This window comes from Mycteria americana, chromosome 7 (genome assembly GCF_035582795.1).
Source record: "Mycteria americana isolate JAX WOST 10 ecotype Jacksonville Zoo and Gardens chromosome 7, USCA_MyAme_1.0, whole genome shotgun sequence".
Classification (NCBI taxonomy): Eukaryota; Metazoa; Chordata; class Aves; order Ciconiiformes; family Ciconiidae; genus Mycteria; species Mycteria americana.
This window is the reverse complement of record NC_134371.1, coordinates 65,952,672-65,973,320: the sequence shown is the minus strand read 5'-3', so window position 1 is coordinate 65,973,320 and position 20,649 is coordinate 65,952,672. Positions and strand designations below refer to the sequence as shown.

The following is a 20,649-nucleotide window of genomic DNA, read 5'->3' as shown; positions in this document are numbered from 1 at the left end:
GAAGCACAAAGACTTAGGAAGTATTGTGGACTTTTCCAGTGGTTTAGAAAGTGTGGTATGGTGCTGAGGGCAATGCCTGGCCAGCAGCCATGTGGACACTGACACTCTATACACTGACCAGTAAAGCAAATCTACACATGAGCAATGCTATGCTTCATGATGTGGTTTGTGCTGTTTTCATATAATTGGTTAGAATTAGAGTAGTGAGGGGAAAAAAAAAAAATCACCCTTACAAGCTTAACATTGATACTTTGAGAGAGAGAACTATTAGTCCAGAAATCTCTTCACAAGTTCACTATGAAGACACATTTTACTAATTCATGAGTAAATAATGTCTCTATTCCTAACATCAAAACCATTGAGAGGCTAATTTAGTAGGGTACTTGAACATATGTGCGAGTATAAAGTCCTAAACAAATGTCAGTAGAGTTAATGGGAGTTTTTACCAGCTTAGTCAGACTATGCTGAACTGGAACCTAGGCTGTCATGCACTTGTGGCCAGACAAAGCCTAAGTGAAACCAGAACAGAAGCAGGGAAATTGCCAAGAGTACTGCAATAAAAGAAAGTTTTAATAACTACATTTTCATGCAGTCTGATCTGACTTCACATGCTAAACTCCAATATTGAGCCCTCCTCCTTTACTCAGGCAAACCTCCTTTGTTGTAACTCAAGTTAGGATGACGGGATTCGCCTGCCACGTGCACCTGAATCAAAGATACACGTTCGAGATTCCTACACAGGCAATGAGGTCTGTTGTTACCTCCCGTCACAAGAAGCAGTTCAGTCAATGTATATGCTTAAAATCATAAGTCATTCCTAAATACAAGATATATTTGGTCAAAATTTACAGTTATTAGTATCAATTTTTAACATTTTTGACAGTTAGATTTTAAAGTAAGGCATTAAGTCAAAGGAAAAGCAAGATGGCTCATTTCACATACATAATATGCTGTATTGTATGATTCTATTTTAGTCTTTTAAATGACAGTATCAGTGCACCTATTTCTAGAGTGTATTTAATAATAATAATAATGATAGTTCGAGTTTACAGTCCTTCGTAATTGTATTCATGTAGAAAAAGAGGGTAAATTTTTGAGCAAATCTCAAAAGAGCAAGGAGATCAACAGTACTATTTGGATAGCTGTGTGATTTTGCAAACCAAACAAAGAAAACCCCACCAAGTAGAACCACAAGGAGTTCTGAAACAGATAACAGAAGTGAGTAAAAGCATACATAAATTTCCATAAAGTAAGAATGAAAAAACCAGCTTATTTACATCAGTAGGGAGAGGAATAGGAGATCAATACAGAAAATAAGGAAGGCTACAGAGCAGATAAATCAAGTGTCGTTATTCCTCAGAATACAGCAATACATTCATTCAAACAAAACAAGCAATCATTATGCAAGTGAAAAAGGGTATGGGTATTGCTGGGACCAAAACCTTAACAGAAAGAAAGAGGGAAGGAAAAAAAAAAAAACCAGACTACATTACATGGATCTCTAGACTGCTTCCACTCATAATAATAGACAGAAATAATATAAGGGAACATAAACCCTCATTAACTGAGCATGACTTAAAAGAACTGTCTCCAGAAGGAAGTTAGTATGTTGTCAATTCTAGGATTCCTCCCTCCTTTTTTCCCTCCGAAACAATTACTGCTGCCATTGTAAAAGAGAAGGGACTGGACAAAATGAACCTCCACTTTGACTTGTTATAACTATCAAACAAATCAACCCGCAGCTTCTTGGAAGAGTGGCTGAAAGAAAGATGTTACTCTTCTAATTTCAGATGCTTTAGCCTGTTACACGAGGAAGGTGGACATCAATGCTTTTTACATTCATTTACATCTTAAAAACAACTTAATCTGGGAATGAACATCCGCAGCTCTCTCAGAGCCAGAGCTAACCCTCCCAGGTAAGCCAGGTAATGCCCGAGCTTGCCTTACACTAAATGCTGTGAAAGGTTATGGTTGAACCAGAAGGGTGGAGTTTACCACTATTCTAAACTCTAATGAACCCTTTCATGCAGTTCTAACAACACTAAAATATTTGTCTTTCCCTTTCTTGATACTTGACTTATACTGCAATACTTGCAGAAAATACAGTTGCAAATGCTGCAAATGCTGCAGGCACAGAGAAGAAAGAACTAAAAGTCAATTTAAAATCCCTATGTTAGCTGCCTGAAAAAATAAAGAATGCTTTATTCCCTCTTTAATGCTTTATATTTTTTTAATTTAAAAAAAAAAAGGCAAGAATTTTTACATTTGTGTGTTTTACCAAATTAAGTGATGGAATTAAAAAGATCACTCTTCATAGAAACTCTGTACATTTTTATGTAAGAGAAATAAAGAACAAATTTTTTAAAATGCAATTTTGCAAACTACTATTTATCTATGAGCTTGGTCCTATAAAGGCTTAGGTATGAGTAACCTGACCTGAACGAACAGTGTCTTTGACATCAACTGGAGCATATGTGTAAGTCACTTGTTTGCATAAGCAACTGCAGGATTGTGCTTGACTTACTCTATATAGATAGTCCTTACTAACTCTAGCAATTAAGTCAGCAATATCAGGCTGCCCATTCTGCATAATTAAGCCATTTTCCTTAGTGTAAAGTGGTTTACACCTTGACAAAGAAAAGCACAAAGAAAATTAACTCACTGATGTTCTAAGATGGCTCTAGAGGTGAAAGGCCGATTTTCACCACTGCAAGATGCAGACAGAAATCCTAAAGTCTGAATTTAACTGAGTTCTCCTGTCCTGACTTGCCATGGATGGTATGAGAATGAGGAGGAGGGACAGCACAAAACCTGCTGTCCTGCAGTAATCAGAAATACACAACTCTGGACTGCAGTAATGAAAAACAGAAATAAATAAACAAACAAACAAATCTACATCCAGATCAAAAAATAACAGCAAGTGCCACCTAAAAGGCAGCAGCTACTTAAAGAAAATTTTCTGGACGAAGAAATAATGTGTCATACCAGGGGCTAAATCCACAGTACCTTAACTGTCTGAAGATGCTCTTGTCATATGACAAGTGCTGCCAGTCAGATTACTCAGCTGGAGCAAGACATCAGATGAAAACTTCTCTGGGTGGACTGACCTGATTTTTCCAAATACACAATTTCTTCATAATCAGTGCCAATTAATCTCAATCAATAACCTACAGACTGTTTGCAAATTGTTATCCGCGTCATACTGAAATCACAAATTATCTTAACTGGACCATAAGTGGACAAAAAGTTCAGAGGACAAAAACGAACAGTGTAAGAAGAACAGTTCCCCAAACATTCATACAACCAACAGCCTGTTCATACCAACATGCTTGGATAGCAAATAAAGGACCCAGACCAGCAAAGCACTTAAGCACATGCTTTAACATTAAGCACGTGCCTAAGTGCTTTGCTGGAAAAAGGCCCAAAGAAAAGAATGAACATGGTTAACTGAAAAGCCCTTCAGAATTGGACCAACTGCTTTGTTTTTCCATTAACTCCAGTTGCTAGTAAACACACGTTTGGTCTCAGCATCCTGCCCAATATATTTAACCCATATCACAAAAATAGCGATCTGGTACAATCAATCTCTTTACTCAGGGAAGTTCCATGAATTGGAAAGCGAGAGAACTGCAAGACATGCTTGGGATTTAGGCTACTTAGGAGGCACGAGTAGAAGCAGCACCCTCACATCTCTCTGACAGGCAAACCCTCGTGAAGCCCCTAACAATAAACACACTTTTAGTAGTTCACCACACAAGCCCGCATTGTCCTGACTCTTCCACCTCTTACATCAGGCTCCACAGAACATGTTTTGGAGACCTCACCAAGAGGGCACAAAACACTGCCACAGGACCGATGGCTCTCCTTCCCCTCTCCCACTTGTGAAGGAAAGAAACCCAAGCTTGGAGAAGATAATTCCGAATCTGGGTCTTGGGAATGTGACAGTCTTTTTTTATTACCTCCACCCTGGTCCATTAATAACATTTTTATATGCGTCAAATTTACCACAAAACCAAAATGAAAACAAAATTCCCTAGAATATCTTAAGCAAAATGCTTAAGTTAAAAAAAGGCTGGAGTCCAAAAATGGAAAGATGATTAGGGAGGTAGGTGAAGTTGGAACGAAACAATAATAAAAGGCCCTAAGAACACATCATATATTCATAGTTCTTGAATCATTAAGGCTTTGCATGACAGCTCTCACAAGCACTGGTATGGCAAACTCACTCACTTTTAAGCAGGAGTGAAAGTGGTTAAGCCCTAGGACAAATAATTTGAAAATCTCAGCACAAGTCTGATCTCAGAGAGTTTAAAGGAATGCAGACTGCCCAAAAACACAGCAGCTGTTTGTTTTTTCTGCCACCTTTCCAAGGTTCATGTCTGGAGTGAGGATAAACAGTTCTGAAAAAAAGTTATGTGGAGTTCAGACTTTAAGAAAATAAAACATCAGACTAGTATTTCTTGCAGAAAGATTAAAAAACCCGAAACCTTAAATTATTCAGCCCTGGAAGTTTTCAGGTAGAGCTCTCAGGAGTAGAGAGCTAGATGGCTTAAGGCTTCAATATATTAAAATGCTTTCTCTAAACCAGTCTGCATTTTCAAAAGCTTGGCCTGATGTGGTTTTCTTGAGCAATATTCCTCCAAGCAGAGTTACAAATTTAATAAGGTAAAACTGTATTCCCTATATTATGCACACATGTGTGCATATACACACACAAATAGAGGCCCTTTCAGATAAACCAACAAGTAAACAAGATAGTGGATGAAGCCTTAGAGATCAGCCTGAAGAGATTTCCATCAGCACAGTGGGTATCATAGTTACAAGGTAATTTGTGCTATGTCATTTTGGACATCATTCTTTTTACTCTCCCTCCTCTTTTCTCTCCCTATTACTCTGTTTGTGCCAAAGCAAATGAGCATCTACTTTAATTAATTAATATGTCTCTTGATAGTTTAGGCAATTAGAAATCTCTTGACTCTTAACATTTTTAGTAGGTATAACTTTCTTTCGAGCCACATTTAAAGAGACATAACCTGAAAAAGAAAGAGTTAAGAGGAAATTTACTTAGATAGATTACCAGCGGAGCTAACCAGTGTAAATAAGGATTGTCTGTGTTATTACAGGCAGGTCAGAAATCGCAGGAAATTTCAGGCACCATGTTGAGATTCAACATCTGTTTATGAACTGTCCTTACACACAAAATGAAGAGTTGCTACAGGACAAAGTATACAAAACCAGGAAGTCTGAAACAAACTGGAATCCCTCCAGAAAGCTCTCCCATCATATTCATACCTGGTGGTACTGCAGCATCAGCATGAGGAATGGAGAACACTAAAGAACTCTAATTTGTCTTTGAGATACATATTCAAATTATATGTATCATGGACAAGCATTACCCAGTATGACATATGAAAGATACTGTTCATGAAGGACAAACATGAAGAAGAGATGTCAACAGCGTATCATGCTTACACATTCCCCATTCTCCCCTCTTTATAGGGAGATGCAGCATTAACCTCGCATACAGATGCTGTGTTCAAGGAATTAAGGACAACATCACGCCTATTTTTTCCATTAAGATTGGAAGCACACTGACTTTGTTTCTTGAAAGTAAAATTATATCATAATATTGCTTTTTCTCAAAAGAGCCTTTATTAAATACATTATATACAACGACAAACCAGCATCAAAAAATCCCAAGTACAGGTTCATGGAGGGCATCTTAGAAGATGGAAACTACAGGAAAATAGTTTTCTGTGCATTTTGAGGCATGTTCTCCCATTCTCATCACTTTTAATGAAATATAAAAACACCTTATTGTGCAGATCCAGCCTCATCCCTCAGAAGAAAGAAGTCACCTTGGAAAATTAGGTTGGAAGGAGAGGAGAGTATCTTTCAAAGTTGTAAGTTTCAAAACTCTGAGTTTCAAACTACAGTGAATGAAAGCTGGAGTTATTTCCTTCATCCTAACAACATGTACTACATATGCATAAATGCAAGTGGGTTTTGGGGGTGGGGAGGGTTTTGAATATAACAGGCATATCTCTTTGCACATCCTCAGATAAGTTTTTCTCAATCAACTTCTGCAGTATGAAGGGCTTTCCTACTTCCTTTCCCACTTTGACAAAAATTCCTTGTGCGTGGGTACTAGAGGCAATTGCCAGGCCACCTTCCACCGACTGCCTTCTACTCTAACAGCCACTAGCACGTGGAGCCTGGGAGCGATGGCAGAAGAGCCAGAGCTCTGGGGCTCTGAGCTGACTACAGCCCTGCGGGTAACACAGGGACAGGCCTTCTGAGGAATGCTTGTTGTTTCCAAATCCCCACTCAGAAGAGTACAAGGATACATCTATAACACAGAACACCAGCAAGCTCATAACTCAGGCTGACAAATCTGAGATAGAGCACTTGAACTAAAATAAAGCGGACAAACATAGGTTTTAACTTAGATTAGCAGCTCCAGAGGCAATTTAAAGCTGAATGTGAGCAATCTGAGCCAAATATATATAAAATCCAAATATTATCTGAAGCCAGCTGATACTAAAAGATAAAATAGAAAACTTCCCACCTTCACTTTAAAAATAAAATTAACAGCCATGGTGGAATCTGAAATTTCAACTATCCTATCCACAGGAGAATTAAGTTTCCTATGCATGCAGGGTCTGACAACCAATAAACATAATTTCAGTCATTTTCCCTGTATCACACTGCAATCATTATTGCTTCATCTGTTTCTCTCAAGTCAGACAGTCAGAATCCTACCAGCGAAATTTAATTAAAGAAGGTAGTAAGAAAATAAACAACCTTTCTTGGAATGCCTTTGATTCCATAAGTGCACATACATTTCATCCACTGAAGACTGAATTACAACCTTTCATCTAAGGAGCAGCTTAATGGAATGCCACTGGAATAAAGAACAGGGGAAGGAAAAAACAAATCCTTGGTGATTTCATGTAACACATTATATATTTATATAATATCAGGCTCACTATCTGGCAACATCAATTTGCAAGCTACAGTAAAAGCATTCACTATCTTAATGTAAGTAGAAGGCGTAGCCAGGCACTTACACCAAATCAATAAGCAGATCTTACTTATAGTTAAAGCAGCAGATGGTCTACCACAATGAAGAAAAGACAGAACACGTATGTAGAAGTGTCTGCTTTCTTTAGACACATTCTTGAAAGCACGGTATCATTGATCTAAGATTATTTTTATAGGCAGATGACAGGTCAAGCATACAAGTACACTGTTTTAAAGGTTACGGAGTTGGCAAAATTGGTATCACTGCCATGGACAAAGAATCATTTTCTTTTGAAGTCTTCGTTGTCAGGTTATTTACATTTCACAGTTAAAAGACTCCTCTCTGGATAATATGAATGCTAAAACAAGTAAGAGAAAAAGTTCCGTGTAAGCTAATGCTACTTTAAAGAGATAATGTAAATCAACCCTGACACCATCAGTGTCATCCTAAAGCATGACGAGAATTTCCAGTGAAAGTTACTAACGTTAAACAGATTTAGACAGACAGCCAACAAAAATAAAGCAAATCTGTAAGTAAACTGCCTTCCAGGCCAAGACTGTTGTTACAACCACGTATTACAGTGAAAGTGATGGGAGGAACACTCTAGTGGTGAAAAGCATTTGTTTGGGAAGTCTGGAGGAAGAATTGGTCCAGAATAAATAATTTATAGCGTGATCTGTAAAAATGCCTATGGAATAGGACTCCTAATTCTCACTGCAAGTTGGACAGAAATCTGAACGTCCACCTAAATACTTCGAAAAATGTTACCCTTCAAATTATCCGGCTATTTTCCCATCTATAAAATAATAATGCCACCTTCTTACTTAAGAAGAGCATTTTAAGGCTGAATTTATTAAGACTCTTTCATATGCAAGATATCACAGAAGAGTAAAGTTTAAAAAAAATTAAAAAGAAAAAAGAAGAAGAGCGAGCCCCTTATGGAATAATAAATTTAAGTGAGTTTTAATACTTTTAAGCACTATATGTACACATACAATGCACAGACTTCATGCTACATAGCTTTCTTTTCCTTCACTGGATGAGAACACTCCTGGAATGTTATTGTTTTCAGGGGGTGGTTTTTAAGAATTTACTGTGAATACATGCATTATATATGTGCACACTGAAACACTGCTGGGGCTGTAAGTGACCCAGGAGTTCATAAATATGGCTATTTTCTTATCTGGTTCAAATTTATGCAAGAAAGCAATTGTTGCACAGCTCTTGCTGAACAGAGACGCAATCTCACAAGGGACAAGGGCTTTGCATGGGGCTTTCCATGGTGTTTCACATAAGGAAGAGTTCAAAGAAGATGACAGATTGTTTATAACATGCCTTGTACCATGAGGGTCTGATCCCTGATGGCTTTCACAGAAGCTAATGCAAAAGAAACATACACCCCCTGAACATCCAGCCTATATCTGAAGAGAACCGAGATGATTGTAAAAAAAATGAGATTAAGAGAACTGAAAGACAACAAGCTTCTCTGTGGTTTCTGCCTTGTCTTTCCTCAGAATTTAAGGCCATAATACCACAACCTCCTCCGATACTCCTCCCCCCCCGCCCCAGCTTCAGTGAAGCACAGTTATCCAGTCCCACCATTAGTTAGCATGTCAGCAAGCCAGATCTCAAAGACTCCTAGTCATCTCTTTACAAATTTTATTAAGGGGAGATTATTATCTGACCCTCAGAGAAGCTAATAATTACAGTGTTCATATATATATATATATTGCTTCTGCACAGGATCAACAATGAAAGGGTTGTTTAAACACAGCTCCTTTGCTTCGATGGAAAACTTTGTGTGTGTACCACTCATCAGCCCAAGTAAATGTTAATGACTATTATGGAAAAATAAAAGACAGAAACATTTTCTGATGTACATAGTATATTTATTTAAGAGGCTTCTTATGATGTAGGATACTGCATTTTGAGACTGAAGAAGTAAGACCTTTAACAGTAATGAATATATGAACCCTGATTTTTTTTTTTTAAGCACTGGAGAATGTCTTAACCATCACAGACACACACACACTCTCACATATACACACACTCTCAAACTACCACACTAGGCAAGATCAGAGCTTAACAGCCAACAAAGCACACATTCAATCCCTGAGATCATTTTCCTGAAATAGAAAACTACATATGTTTCTCAAATTTCACATCAAGCCACTGCACAGCCCGAACTGCAGGGGAGAACAGAGCCAAGCCTGCCTTTGGGCTTGGGGGAGTAAGAACCTGAAAACGAGATGATTCCTTTCATATCACCACATTTCTCGTCCACAATCTAAACTTACAAACACCCCCGTTTAACAGCATTTCTAGCAGGGGTTGCTTATCAAGCAGCCTTTGCTTTGTCAAATTAAGACACATCGCCTTGGATTAGTGAGACTCCCTGAGTTCAAAATGACTTCATGGTTGGCTCAGAGTTCACTGTCTCCGTGGCAAGTTGCCAGTAATACATCTACTACCGCGCCTGCCCCCAATCCTTTTCTATACTGACCTAGCTGACTTTTTTTTTTTTTAGCAGCAAATGAACACAATAGAAAACTAAGGGCTAGATACTGTGACAGCTAATTAACAATCCTAGCATCTTAAAAAAATAATCAAAGTAGTAAATATTTGAAGATCTGAATGCAAATCTCTGAAATGCAATGTCTCAATGTATGTCAAAGCTGTTGGAAAGGGTCAATGCAGTTTTTTCTTCACTGTGCAGATACAGTTAGACACTATGAAGGGCTCCTGTTCTTGTGGAAAACACATTAAGCTTCTTTTGCTAATATTTTGTAAAGGGCACTTGTACAATAACAATAGCTAAAGCTTCCTGTTTGCCTGTGTGCTTCCTGGCTAACATTAACGAGACCTGCTAACAATTTTCTTATTTAGCACACAGAACTCTTTCAGATTACTCTGTAGACTCAAGGACATGTCGTTTTTAAATAAAAATAATTTTAAAAAAAGAAATCTAACAGCAATGGCCCACATTGCACCTGCCCTTCACAGTCCTGATAACTTTTCCAGCTATATGTTTCCTATTTTCTTACACTGGATCAGTCTGTGTGTCACCAGTCTCCAAAGAACATGTTTTGAATTTATTAAAAGCCTGATAGAAGTGGAATTCTCTCGTTTGGCAAAGATACCGTCACAAGGACACTTGCTTTTGGCTCCATGACAAGAAATTCATGGTACTTTGTTTGTCCAATCCACAAAAACACTATCCCTCCCCTCCCAACCAGCCCTTCAAGATAATTCTCCCTTCTCCAGAGACTTCTCCAAACAAGCCTGCAAGCCTGAAGTCTTGGGTTTCATTTCATAAACAGGACACAAAACCTGAGTGCAATTCAGGATACTGTCACCGCCACATGGGCTGCAGTGCTGATCACGAAAGCTTTCTGAAATATTCCCTAGCTCCTTTCCTTCCAGAGAGGGGCCTAATTTTTAGACCAGGCATCTTTTGAAGTAGGCACAAAATATAAACAAGAAGCCAAAGGCCAGAATCCCAGCCAAAGGGTATACATTAGTCATGGCAAGGCTAGGAAGGAAGGGAAGGGCAGCTGGCCCCAAAAAAACTGGTGTCTGTGCTGCTCCAGTTACCACATCTCACTAACCAGAATTGCTCAATCCTTTAAAAATACACAGGCATCCTTCAGATAACCATTTAACTCACACCAGTTTGTTTTTTCAACAGTACCTCCAAACATAAGCTCCCCTTCCAAACTCTCTCTCTTTTCAAAGTTTCCAGCCTATCTGGATAAAATATTTGGTGAGGACACCACTAGCCACACTGATTAAGTACCTCACAGCGGTAAAAGTAAGCAACCTCCTAAGAGTGTATGTATGTATCAGTTTAACAGATGAAGAACAAACACAGGAATGAACAAGAATCAAATCCTCAAAGGTATTCAGCTGCCTAAACACCTCCAAAGATGTAGATTTAATTCACTTCTCCAAATCACACAGGGGACATAACAGACCAGATTCTTGGCTTCAAAAGCACCTTCCTAGCTTTAATGTTTTATTAGAAATGGAAGCATCATTGCAATTCAGCAATGGACCGGACTCTACTTCTATCTATCCCAGCGTACTCTGCATCAACCCTGCTATCATCAGAGGAGTTCTCTGGATTTAAATCAGTACAACAGAGCCATCTCTAGCCCTAATGATAATCCTGAAACCTGGGAACAGGTTACAAATAAACCTTAAGGACTTAATCACTGCTTAACATAGAGAGTCAGCTATTTAAACGTGCACAAGCCAAGGAACTAGCCTCTTCTGCATAAATTAATGAAAAAATTTTTTCAAGGTATTTTCCTGTTGAAAACATACTGTATAATAAAAAGGTATCACTCACTCTCACACAGATATAGCCTAATATTAGTTATGTGATTCCCAGAAATGTTTTTTATGAACTACAAACATCTGTCTTTCACTTTACCATCTGTAATTACCATAACAGTATGAATTTTTTCTTATAAAACTGATTTTATCTGAAGAACTCATGATCCCGAGATCTGTTCGAAGGAGATCATTTACAAAAGATCCCCCAAAAGTATATGAAACATCTCTGTTACACCATTTTCCCTGTCGTGATGGCTAGCAATTGAAGACTGACTGGACAAGTATTTCCACAGGAAAATTATTTGGGTCAACATTCATATATGAGATGAAGTCTCCACTAGATAACACATTACTTTCCCCAACTATTAACATATCTAGAATGTAATCATATAAAAAATTATTCTGCACAAATATTCAGTTTGTTCCAACTTTTTTTGTAATTTTGGGAGGTGGCTTATAGCATGATGTTGGACACTCTCTACCTCAATAATGTCAGCCTGACATTCTTCCCTATGCTTCCAAATCCTCCTCCACAGCTTTAATCTCTCTTTGGTTACAGCTCATCTTAAACCATGGAAATCCAGTAGAGACCAGCTAATTTTCCAGTGAGTTGCTTATGATTGAAAGTGGCCCTGAAACAGAATGCTGGATCTAAATACACACGATCTTTGAGAAATTTGTGTGTGAATTTACCCAATTTAACAGGTCAGCCATATTCTTATCGGCAATGTAATCCTTCACAAGACTTCAGAAATACAATAAAATTGCAGATGTGCATCTCTGATAAGAATTCTCCATCCATAACACAGTAACCTGCAACTAAACCAGATAGGCATTTAGATTTTATTAAGATAGCTTTATCCAAAATACCATATAAAGGAAAAGTTATCAGAAGTTATAGATGGTGGGTGGAAGAGAGCAGTGAGTCACACTCACCATGAGTAAAAGTGCTGAGCCTCTGAAAAGCATTGCTAACGTGTCTGTGAAAAAACAGCTCTCTCTTCCTCTCCACAACAGCATTTCTGAAATAAGACAACTGAGTATTCAAGTGGCAAAACCAATACTCATTGTTGCAACCTTGGGGGGCAGTAGCGGGGAAGTTCCAAAGTTTTAAATTTTTTTAACTAAAGAGCTGTCAGTAACATTTTTTTAATGCAGAATAGTCAGCCGTCTGTTCAGAACAATTCGATGGTCTTTCATCAACCCAAAGGAGAAATAATAAAAAATAACTATTTTTAATATGGAATTTTACAGGCAACAATCTTTCAAGAACAATGGGAATCAACGATTTGGAACTTACCCTTTGCAATTGATGGGTGGACGCTGTTTGGTGAGCTATATAGCAATTTCAAAGACATTAGGTAAAAATCTCAGAATATGTTTGAGTCTCCACCTTTCAGATAAAGATGCATACACATTTACGCATATACATCCACTGGAAAAAACTTGGCTACAAGGCAGTTCAAGCCAGCAGAATCAAAGGTGAAAGACAAACGATTTCATACTCAGAAACACACATCAAGAACTGCTTTTCAAATACTTCAAATCCTGATCTCACACACTACTTAACTTTGTGCATTGAGTAATCTCACTGAAGCCAAAAAGACTATACATAGTTTTTAGATGTTAAATACATACAAAATGTTTTAAAGAGCCCCTTAAAAATTTCAAGAAGCAAGAGTAATAGTTTCAATGAATGCAGAAGTCTTTCCTACAAAAGTGCCCTTGGAATTTCATTTATTTTGGTAAAATCCCCATCACCAAAATAAATTAAAAAAAATAAATCTTTCTTTTATCAGAGCCAAGTTATGTATGATTCACAATGACTAACACTGTGTCTTGCCCTGTGAATAGGCTCCTTTGTGCTCAAAGGGAGAAAAGGTGCTAAGAATCTTATACTTGATAAATTCACACTTCCCTAGTATTATGAGCATATGCAGGACAAATTACTTTACTTCACCAAACTACAAGGAAATTCCCAAGAAACAGGTGTGCATGGGGCAGAACAGAGGAAGGAAAAAAAAATTAGGTTTGATTCCAACAAAACACTTCTTGTCCTTATTTTCCTGCCTTTTTCTTCCTCCTTTGTTACCCTATAAGACATTAAGACATTCCACTAGATCCAAAACAACGGGCTTAATTTTGGGGAGCACATTAAGGCAGCAAAGGAGGATGTACAAGGAACTATTTTATGCAACACAGAAGACTCTCAACCAAAGGGTGGGGAAAGACTTTGTCCAGAAAGTCTTTTCCCAACATTCCTTTCTCCCTTACAACATTCATCAATACAATAAAAAAGTTTTTGAATAATCAAAATGTCATTTCTAAGGAAATGAACTTGCCAGTAAAAATTCAGTCAGCTCCACTTTTCAGTATAATCTTCTGCAGCTTTTTTGTTTTGTTTTGTTTTTTTTTTAAAGAGAGATTCTCTGCCTCACCTCCAGAAAGTTACAGCTAAGAACACAAAGCCAAAGCCAGGCAGGACCAAGGAGTTGTCATTACCACAGTACCCTCCCTTTTCAGACCTACTTCCAAAGCAAAACCTGAGCTTCACTGAGTTTAGACAGTCCCAAAGTCCACTGCAAGCCATGACAGCCTGACACCAGCTGACAGCACCACTACACTAAGTCCACAGCATTATTCTTACCCCATCATTCTCTTCCCTTCCCCACACCCGCAAATAACATTGCCTCCTAAATTAAGGCATCCATGAGGGACAGTAGACAGGAACTCTGTTATCATACTCTAAGCTCCTGTATACCCCCTCCTAACTTCCTTTTAAACCTCCTGCCATACATTTTGGTTGCATACAAAAGTTGCAGAGGAGGCTGAAAATTTTAATCTCAGGAATTCAGACTGTACTCCTGTACAGGTTAGAGGAGCACTAGAGAATACAATCGTTAGTTCCGAAGATCTGTTTGCTCTTTCACTGTTATTAGTAATATTTATTGCAACAGAAGTTCCCAGGGGGAATTAGGTCCTACAGTGCTGGGCACTAACGACACACCCAAGAAAACACCTGCCCTTCCCAAAGACCTCACAGAAATGATAACCACTGACACGTACATGCAGCAAGCAGATGGACAAATACAACGTTGGAATAGCAAGTACCAGGCATGGTGTAACTCTAGCAAGAGTTTTGTGAAAAAACAAAATGTGAGTTTTCAGAAACAAGTAAAAGGAAGGTGATAAAATTTACTGTACTAAGCACGCTGTTATCTTCGTTTCCATCCAGATTCCCCACTACTGCAGCATCAGTTGTTAGCAGCGATCCATTAATTCTGCAACTTGGATAGCTGCATAGCTAGTGTAACACCTATACTTCAATACAATCATTCATTTCCCAACAGCTAAAGAATTAGTCATAACAACAGTTACATTTTTAAGTCTGCAGGAAGGCATTGTTGTTCTTTTCCGTTTGCTCTCACAAGCTACATTGGGTTGGAGGTTAAGAGAGACGGAGAGAGGGAAGGGCAGAGAGACAGATTTCTTTTATATAGTATGGCTGCCACTATTAAAAACAAGACAGACAGAACATGCTATGGATCAAGGAAGATCTGGGAAGAGCAGGAACTCTGGTCATCAATGCTGGAGATCCCTCTGCTCAAGCAAGATAAGAACTCTCTTTCAAATATATCACCATTCTCTCTGAAACTGTTTCCCTTCCTTTAAAAATAAATTCCAAATAATATTTGATTCCAAGCGCACCTGGACCATATTTTATTTTAGCTCCTTCAGCCGCTAGCACAAGGTGACCGTTAGCACAAGGTGAACATTTCATGATTTGCTCACACATTTTATCCTATCTATTAATCATCACCTGGCCACAAAGCCAAATTAAAACTGTGTTTGGAACTAAGTTCCAAACAGGATCCCTAGCCAAATAAGAAGGGTAGAATGAAGTCACCCCTACCACATGTAAGAGCAGATGAAAATGTTCCCCCGTCCTATTAAACAGAACTATTAGTAGACAAATTGAAAGAATCTGTAACCCAATAAAGTGACATTTATTTTCTGGGTCATCGTATCCCCCAACTACCTCAAAAAGGTTCTCTTCAGGACAGGTGACTAGTTTTCTCACACATGACTGTGCCTAAATTTGAGAGGCACTTGATCTGTTGCACCCTTACAACAAAGCAGTCACCTTTCTCCATCCCCCAGTACTTGAGTACAATCGAAGTCTTGAGTACTTTCACAGGATGGAGACCCTGCATGACTCTGAGACCCTCCCCCTCTGAGAGCCTGGGATTTATCCTCTTGAAGTTAGAGTTGGGTCAGGTGACGGGACTGCTTAGATTGCAAGATGTTTGGGGTGAGAGTTGTTCTTCTGTTACATAGTTCATAGTTATACAGCATACGGCACAATCTGACTAAAAGTCCAAAGGAAGGAAGATTTGAGATACTATCTTTCAATTATCATCTAGCAGTTTCCTGCTCTATAATACAAGATATTTAACAATAGCTGTCAATCATGGAGACTAACTAGGGGGAAAGAGCACTCAAATAAAAAGAACCATATCTGATGCGAAGGCATCTTCAATTTCCAGAGAGACTACAACTATCCCGTGACCAGTTTTCATTTTAGACTAATTTTTGCACAGATTCAGCTCCACAAACTGCAGTGGAAAGAACTGTGAACTGCACTGAGCTGGACATGGAATTGGTCAATAAGACTTTATTTTAAATAAATAATAGTGTACCTCACTTTTCACAATGACTAGTTTATCTGCAAATACACTTCACTTGTACTGATCACTTTAATCAAGATTTTAAAGGGGTTTTGTTAAACTGCTCAGCAAGTATTCTAGGACACTTTTGGGGAGCAATACAGCTGCCGTGTTTTACAGTGAAGTGCCTATTTTAAACAAGATTTTACCAGATCCCTCCCACACAGGAAAGAAGTGTTTTCTTCCAATTCTCAAAAAAGTCAATAAATTTGTCAACAAAAACAGACTTCAAAGAATTATGAGAAGCGTGTTTCACAGTAACTAGCGCAATCATATTTATGTTCCAAAATGGAGTATAAGACAAATTAACCAACAGTTGTAGCAACATAGTGTATCTGTGAATTACACTGCTCACAGGAACAACTGTGTTGAGGAATGCACGATGGAAGCAGCAGATAAGTTCAAGATGTTTTGGAGCAGGCTGAGTTACAGACGTACATATCAGCATGTCCAGTCAAAATGAATTAAAGCAGAAACATACATAAGAAAACAGATAAAGATGACCAAATCATATCGTTAAAATTAACATACCTTGCAGTGACACCTGTGGCTTTCCAAGATAAGAAATCCGGAAGATCAAAGAAGTAGCCTGCCTTCTCCCAGCACGATTCTTGCAAGTTCTAACAAAAAAATTTTTAGAAATGCAGATATTAGAGGCCAGGCATGATCATGTCCCTGTTTTAATGCAATTAAGAAACCTGCCATTTATGTAAAAATGGCAATTTTTCCAAACCCAATATTCTCATCATCCAGACCGCTCTACTCACTTTACAGTGATTTACAGCCTGAAGAACTGAGCCTTTCCCCCACCACAGACTGATCATAAGAAAAGAGTTGCCCTTGAAGAGAGGGCCTGGATTAACCAGTAACAATCAGCTTTAAATCCACACTACAACCCTACAGTTGCCATCACAGCATGCACATGAATTCACACAAACAATTAACAGAAGTTTATCTTTGCAAACTCTGCCCATCTGCAAAATTTCCTTGAAATGCATAACAATACACAAAGCAGTACGAATGCCTAAGTTTCCATTTGAAAAGAGGTTCAATCTTATTTCTTCAGCTGAGGGTGTAACTGAAGACAGTTACAGGATAGCCCTCCAATGACACCTGTAAACTCCTGATAGCCATGTGACATTTCCAAACTCCTAAAAAAACCCTCTTCTACCAAGATAGATTATTTACAGAGAGTTTCCAACACTATACTCAACAGAGAGCTAGCAGTCCAGAAAGCAAGAGGTAAGTCATATCACCTGGGCCAGGCTCTATTCTTTGTTTCTACCTCCAAAGCTCAGTCTGGTTTCAGCTTATGATAGCAATGCATATTCTTAAAATTACTTTTCCACATAAACAATCTCCACACTTGCCACAGGCATCAGACAATGATGAATGGGAAGAAAGTTTCCCAAGTGTAACGTATTATTCCAGTGTGACATAAAGAGTGAGCATCATTGTACTGCAATACACCTATACCATTCAATGGCCATCTCTGGCCTCAGTATGTTAAAATAACTAAAGAATATCAAAACCAAACAAAAGTCACAAGGTTCGCAAATCAGACTTCCACAGAAAGAGACGATTGCTTAAGAGCAATCTCACTTAAGAGCATCTGTTGTATGAGAAACACAAATCCTAGCTGGGCTATTTTGGGCGTGGAGCCCTGCTAGATGACACAGCTTCAGCAAGAACACAAGTTAGGTCAACAGTTGCATCTAGCAGGCTAAGGCAGAGCTAGAGAGATACTTCAGAAGTGCATGACGTGGGAAACTATGTGGGTCTTCATCTCTACGCAAGAAATTTGAGGGACAATTTATTTGCCTTCTTGTTTTTTTAGCTTTCAGGTCCCACCTTTTTCATCTACTCTCCGTAAGTCCAGGCCAAGACTCTTGTACAAGATTCCAGAAGCAGAGGATTTTTTAGAGAAGTAAAAGTATTAAACACTAAGAGAGTCTCAATAGCATAAGCTTTGTCAACAGCAACTCCAAGTCCTCCCCCCTCCCCCCCAAAAAACCCTGGAAGAACCTGTGGTACACAGTTGAGCAGGAGGCCCAAGTATTTTAGCAAAGGATCTAGTAGTTTTATTATGTAGTTATTATGCTTTTCTTTTCAAAGCTTTTTTTCCAAATTATTCAGTAAATTGTCAATAACTAACATGACAATTTAAATTATCTGCATTTTAAAAGCTGCCATCAGTTTTCTGGAGCAAAAATTAATTACATGCAGTATCAAGAATGTACATGCTGAATTAAAATAAAAGATAATTCCATTTTAGGAAATACTATTTGGCTCTATAACTTACTTCAGATACTATGTGATTTCAAACCAAAATCTTACAAGTCCAGAAAGTTACTGAAATAGAATCTATGAATTCCAGAAACTAAGATGCAACTGGGTAAGTACAAAAAAAAGCAAAATTTTGTTTCATTTTGGATCATGAAAAAAAATGTCTTCTTTGAATTTAGTCCTTCAAAAGCTTCTAAAATTTACTGGGTTCTTATTGAGTTCAAAAAAGACACGCTCCGATTACAACTTTTTAACATACAATGCACAAACTTTGGATGCCTGTTCCTAATCACTCGGGTTTAGCTTACCTCCTAGACGTATGTGGCTGCTACTCACATTAAATTTCACTTTATATGCGAATGCAAAGGTGCTCCATAGTTTAGTACAAAGGTCATTCAGCCTGATTATTTTGATAATATAAGCCATTATTATTGTTAACATACCTGGCAGTCTTCAAGAAACAACAGGAGTAGTTTGGCTATTAGTTCTGATTGGCTAATCAGAAAAGAAATTGGATTAAGAATAACTGTCCTCTTCAAACAAATCTGTTTCATCAAAGATACTCCTTGGATCCTTATTCTATTACTTCAAGAATTTCCCAAAGCCACATGTTAGTGACACTAAAATACGTTGTTTCATGAATATCTAAATGATTCATTCTTTGCCATCTTGATGCTTTGTCATCACTAATTAGTACAGACAAAAAAAAAATCATAGCATGCCCTGATGCTTTTTCCAAACAAATTTAAAAGTCTCCATGTTTTCGACACTCACTGAAGCTAATTCTAATTTATTTTTACTCACAGTCAGGAATCTGTGACCACATTAAAAGGATTGTGGAAAAGATCCGGGAACGTTCCCAATGCTGTATTCATATCCTGCGACTCACGCTCCAAATTCACTTGTAAAGAAATGAATTCAATCCTTCTGTTTTGCAGGGGTACTTATGGAGTCCCCCTTTTTCATCTCTCTCACTGATTGTTTTGTGGTTTTTTGAAAAACTATACCTCCAAACAATAATTTTTTGAGATCCTTATAGATAATCCCAAATACCTGGGGCAAAGAGTTTAAGAATTATGAAGTACAATGTCTTTTAATCTTCATAGAGGAGAAGGGTCTAGGAGAGTGAGGGATGGGAGAACTGATATAGAGCACATGAAAGGCCTCCATTGCCCAATTGTTCTTTGACAAGTCAAAAGATTATCATGAAGCCATACTGCACAATTTTGTATTGTGTTAAGTGTATTTGTTCATTTCTTAACTGAACTGAAAATACACGCACACGAAGAATTTAACGTGAGCTCCAGCATCTGATACAATTTTTTGGAGACACCTTGAGGCACATTCTCCTTCAGAAAGCTGAAAGAGCTTTCACATTCATGTTTACTGGTTTGCTGACGTAGTCTGTTTCTGTACAGGAAACCTTTGATTTCTCCTCTTACTGGGTATATAAATTTCTTGTAAAGGATCTTCAGACATCTAATGTTTGTGAAAACGCATTTTTTTCCACCAGAAGTAAAATGTGTATATAAACACCAAAGAAGTCCTGACTTTTGCTATTGCTAATAGAGATTAAGTATTAATCAAATTATCTTAAATGCCATTATAGACAGCCTTCGTATCAGATCCCTGTTGGCCATGGAATTAACTAAAGATGGGCTAGAAGCAAGTTGTCTGATTTAGCACAGGTTATCAGTCTGAATTTCATGGCTACTTATCAGTGAAACCCCACAAATTCAAAAATCATCCCAAAATGGTGTGTTAGAAATCTAGATTAAAACCAGGATGGACTGATGGAAGCAGAAAAAATGTTATACCATTTAGTGTGAGAAAGAAAGCTGGCATGAGCATTCAAGTTCCACATCAGGTCAAAATCTAAGTCATCTGAAAATCAGGAAAGAGACTCATTCACTGAAGAACCGTCTGCTTCTCCCAATTCAACCCCAAATTTGAATCTCAGCCTACTATTACAGATTGCCTGGGAGATTATGTAGTATATCAGTCTCTCTTTTTCTAAATTACAGAAAACAAATACACGTTGTGTGAAAGGAAGAAAGAGAACAACTGAAGACTTAATGCACACACTCATGGGCATATAAAACTCATGTCCCATGCCCTACTCCAATTCAGACAAAGCAAGAACTTAGAACCTGGATCTCTCACACTTCAGATCGGATGCCAAGTCATGCGATAGAGCTATTCTGAGACACCCAAGATAGGCTCTGAGCAGAAATCCTATCCTTGCCAGAGCCAAGGCTGCAAACTTATCAATTC

The 20,649-nt window shown here is 38.1% G+C and overlaps 1 protein-coding gene across 12 annotated transcripts in view; it reads right to left on the bottom strand.

Moving 5' to 3' along the window:
* FGGY (FGGY carbohydrate kinase domain containing) overlaps positions 1-20,649 on the bottom strand; it is a 328,528-nt gene that overhangs the window by 102,222 nt on the left and 205,657 nt on the right. For all 12 annotated transcript variants that reach the window (XM_075508846.1, XM_075508847.1, XM_075508848.1 and 9 more), the window contains one exon: positions 16,621-16,709. In XM_075508846.1, the coding sequence (XP_075364961.1) occupies positions 16,621-16,709 (89 nt within the window). The remainder of the gene's footprint in view (positions 1-16,620; positions 16,710-20,649) is intronic.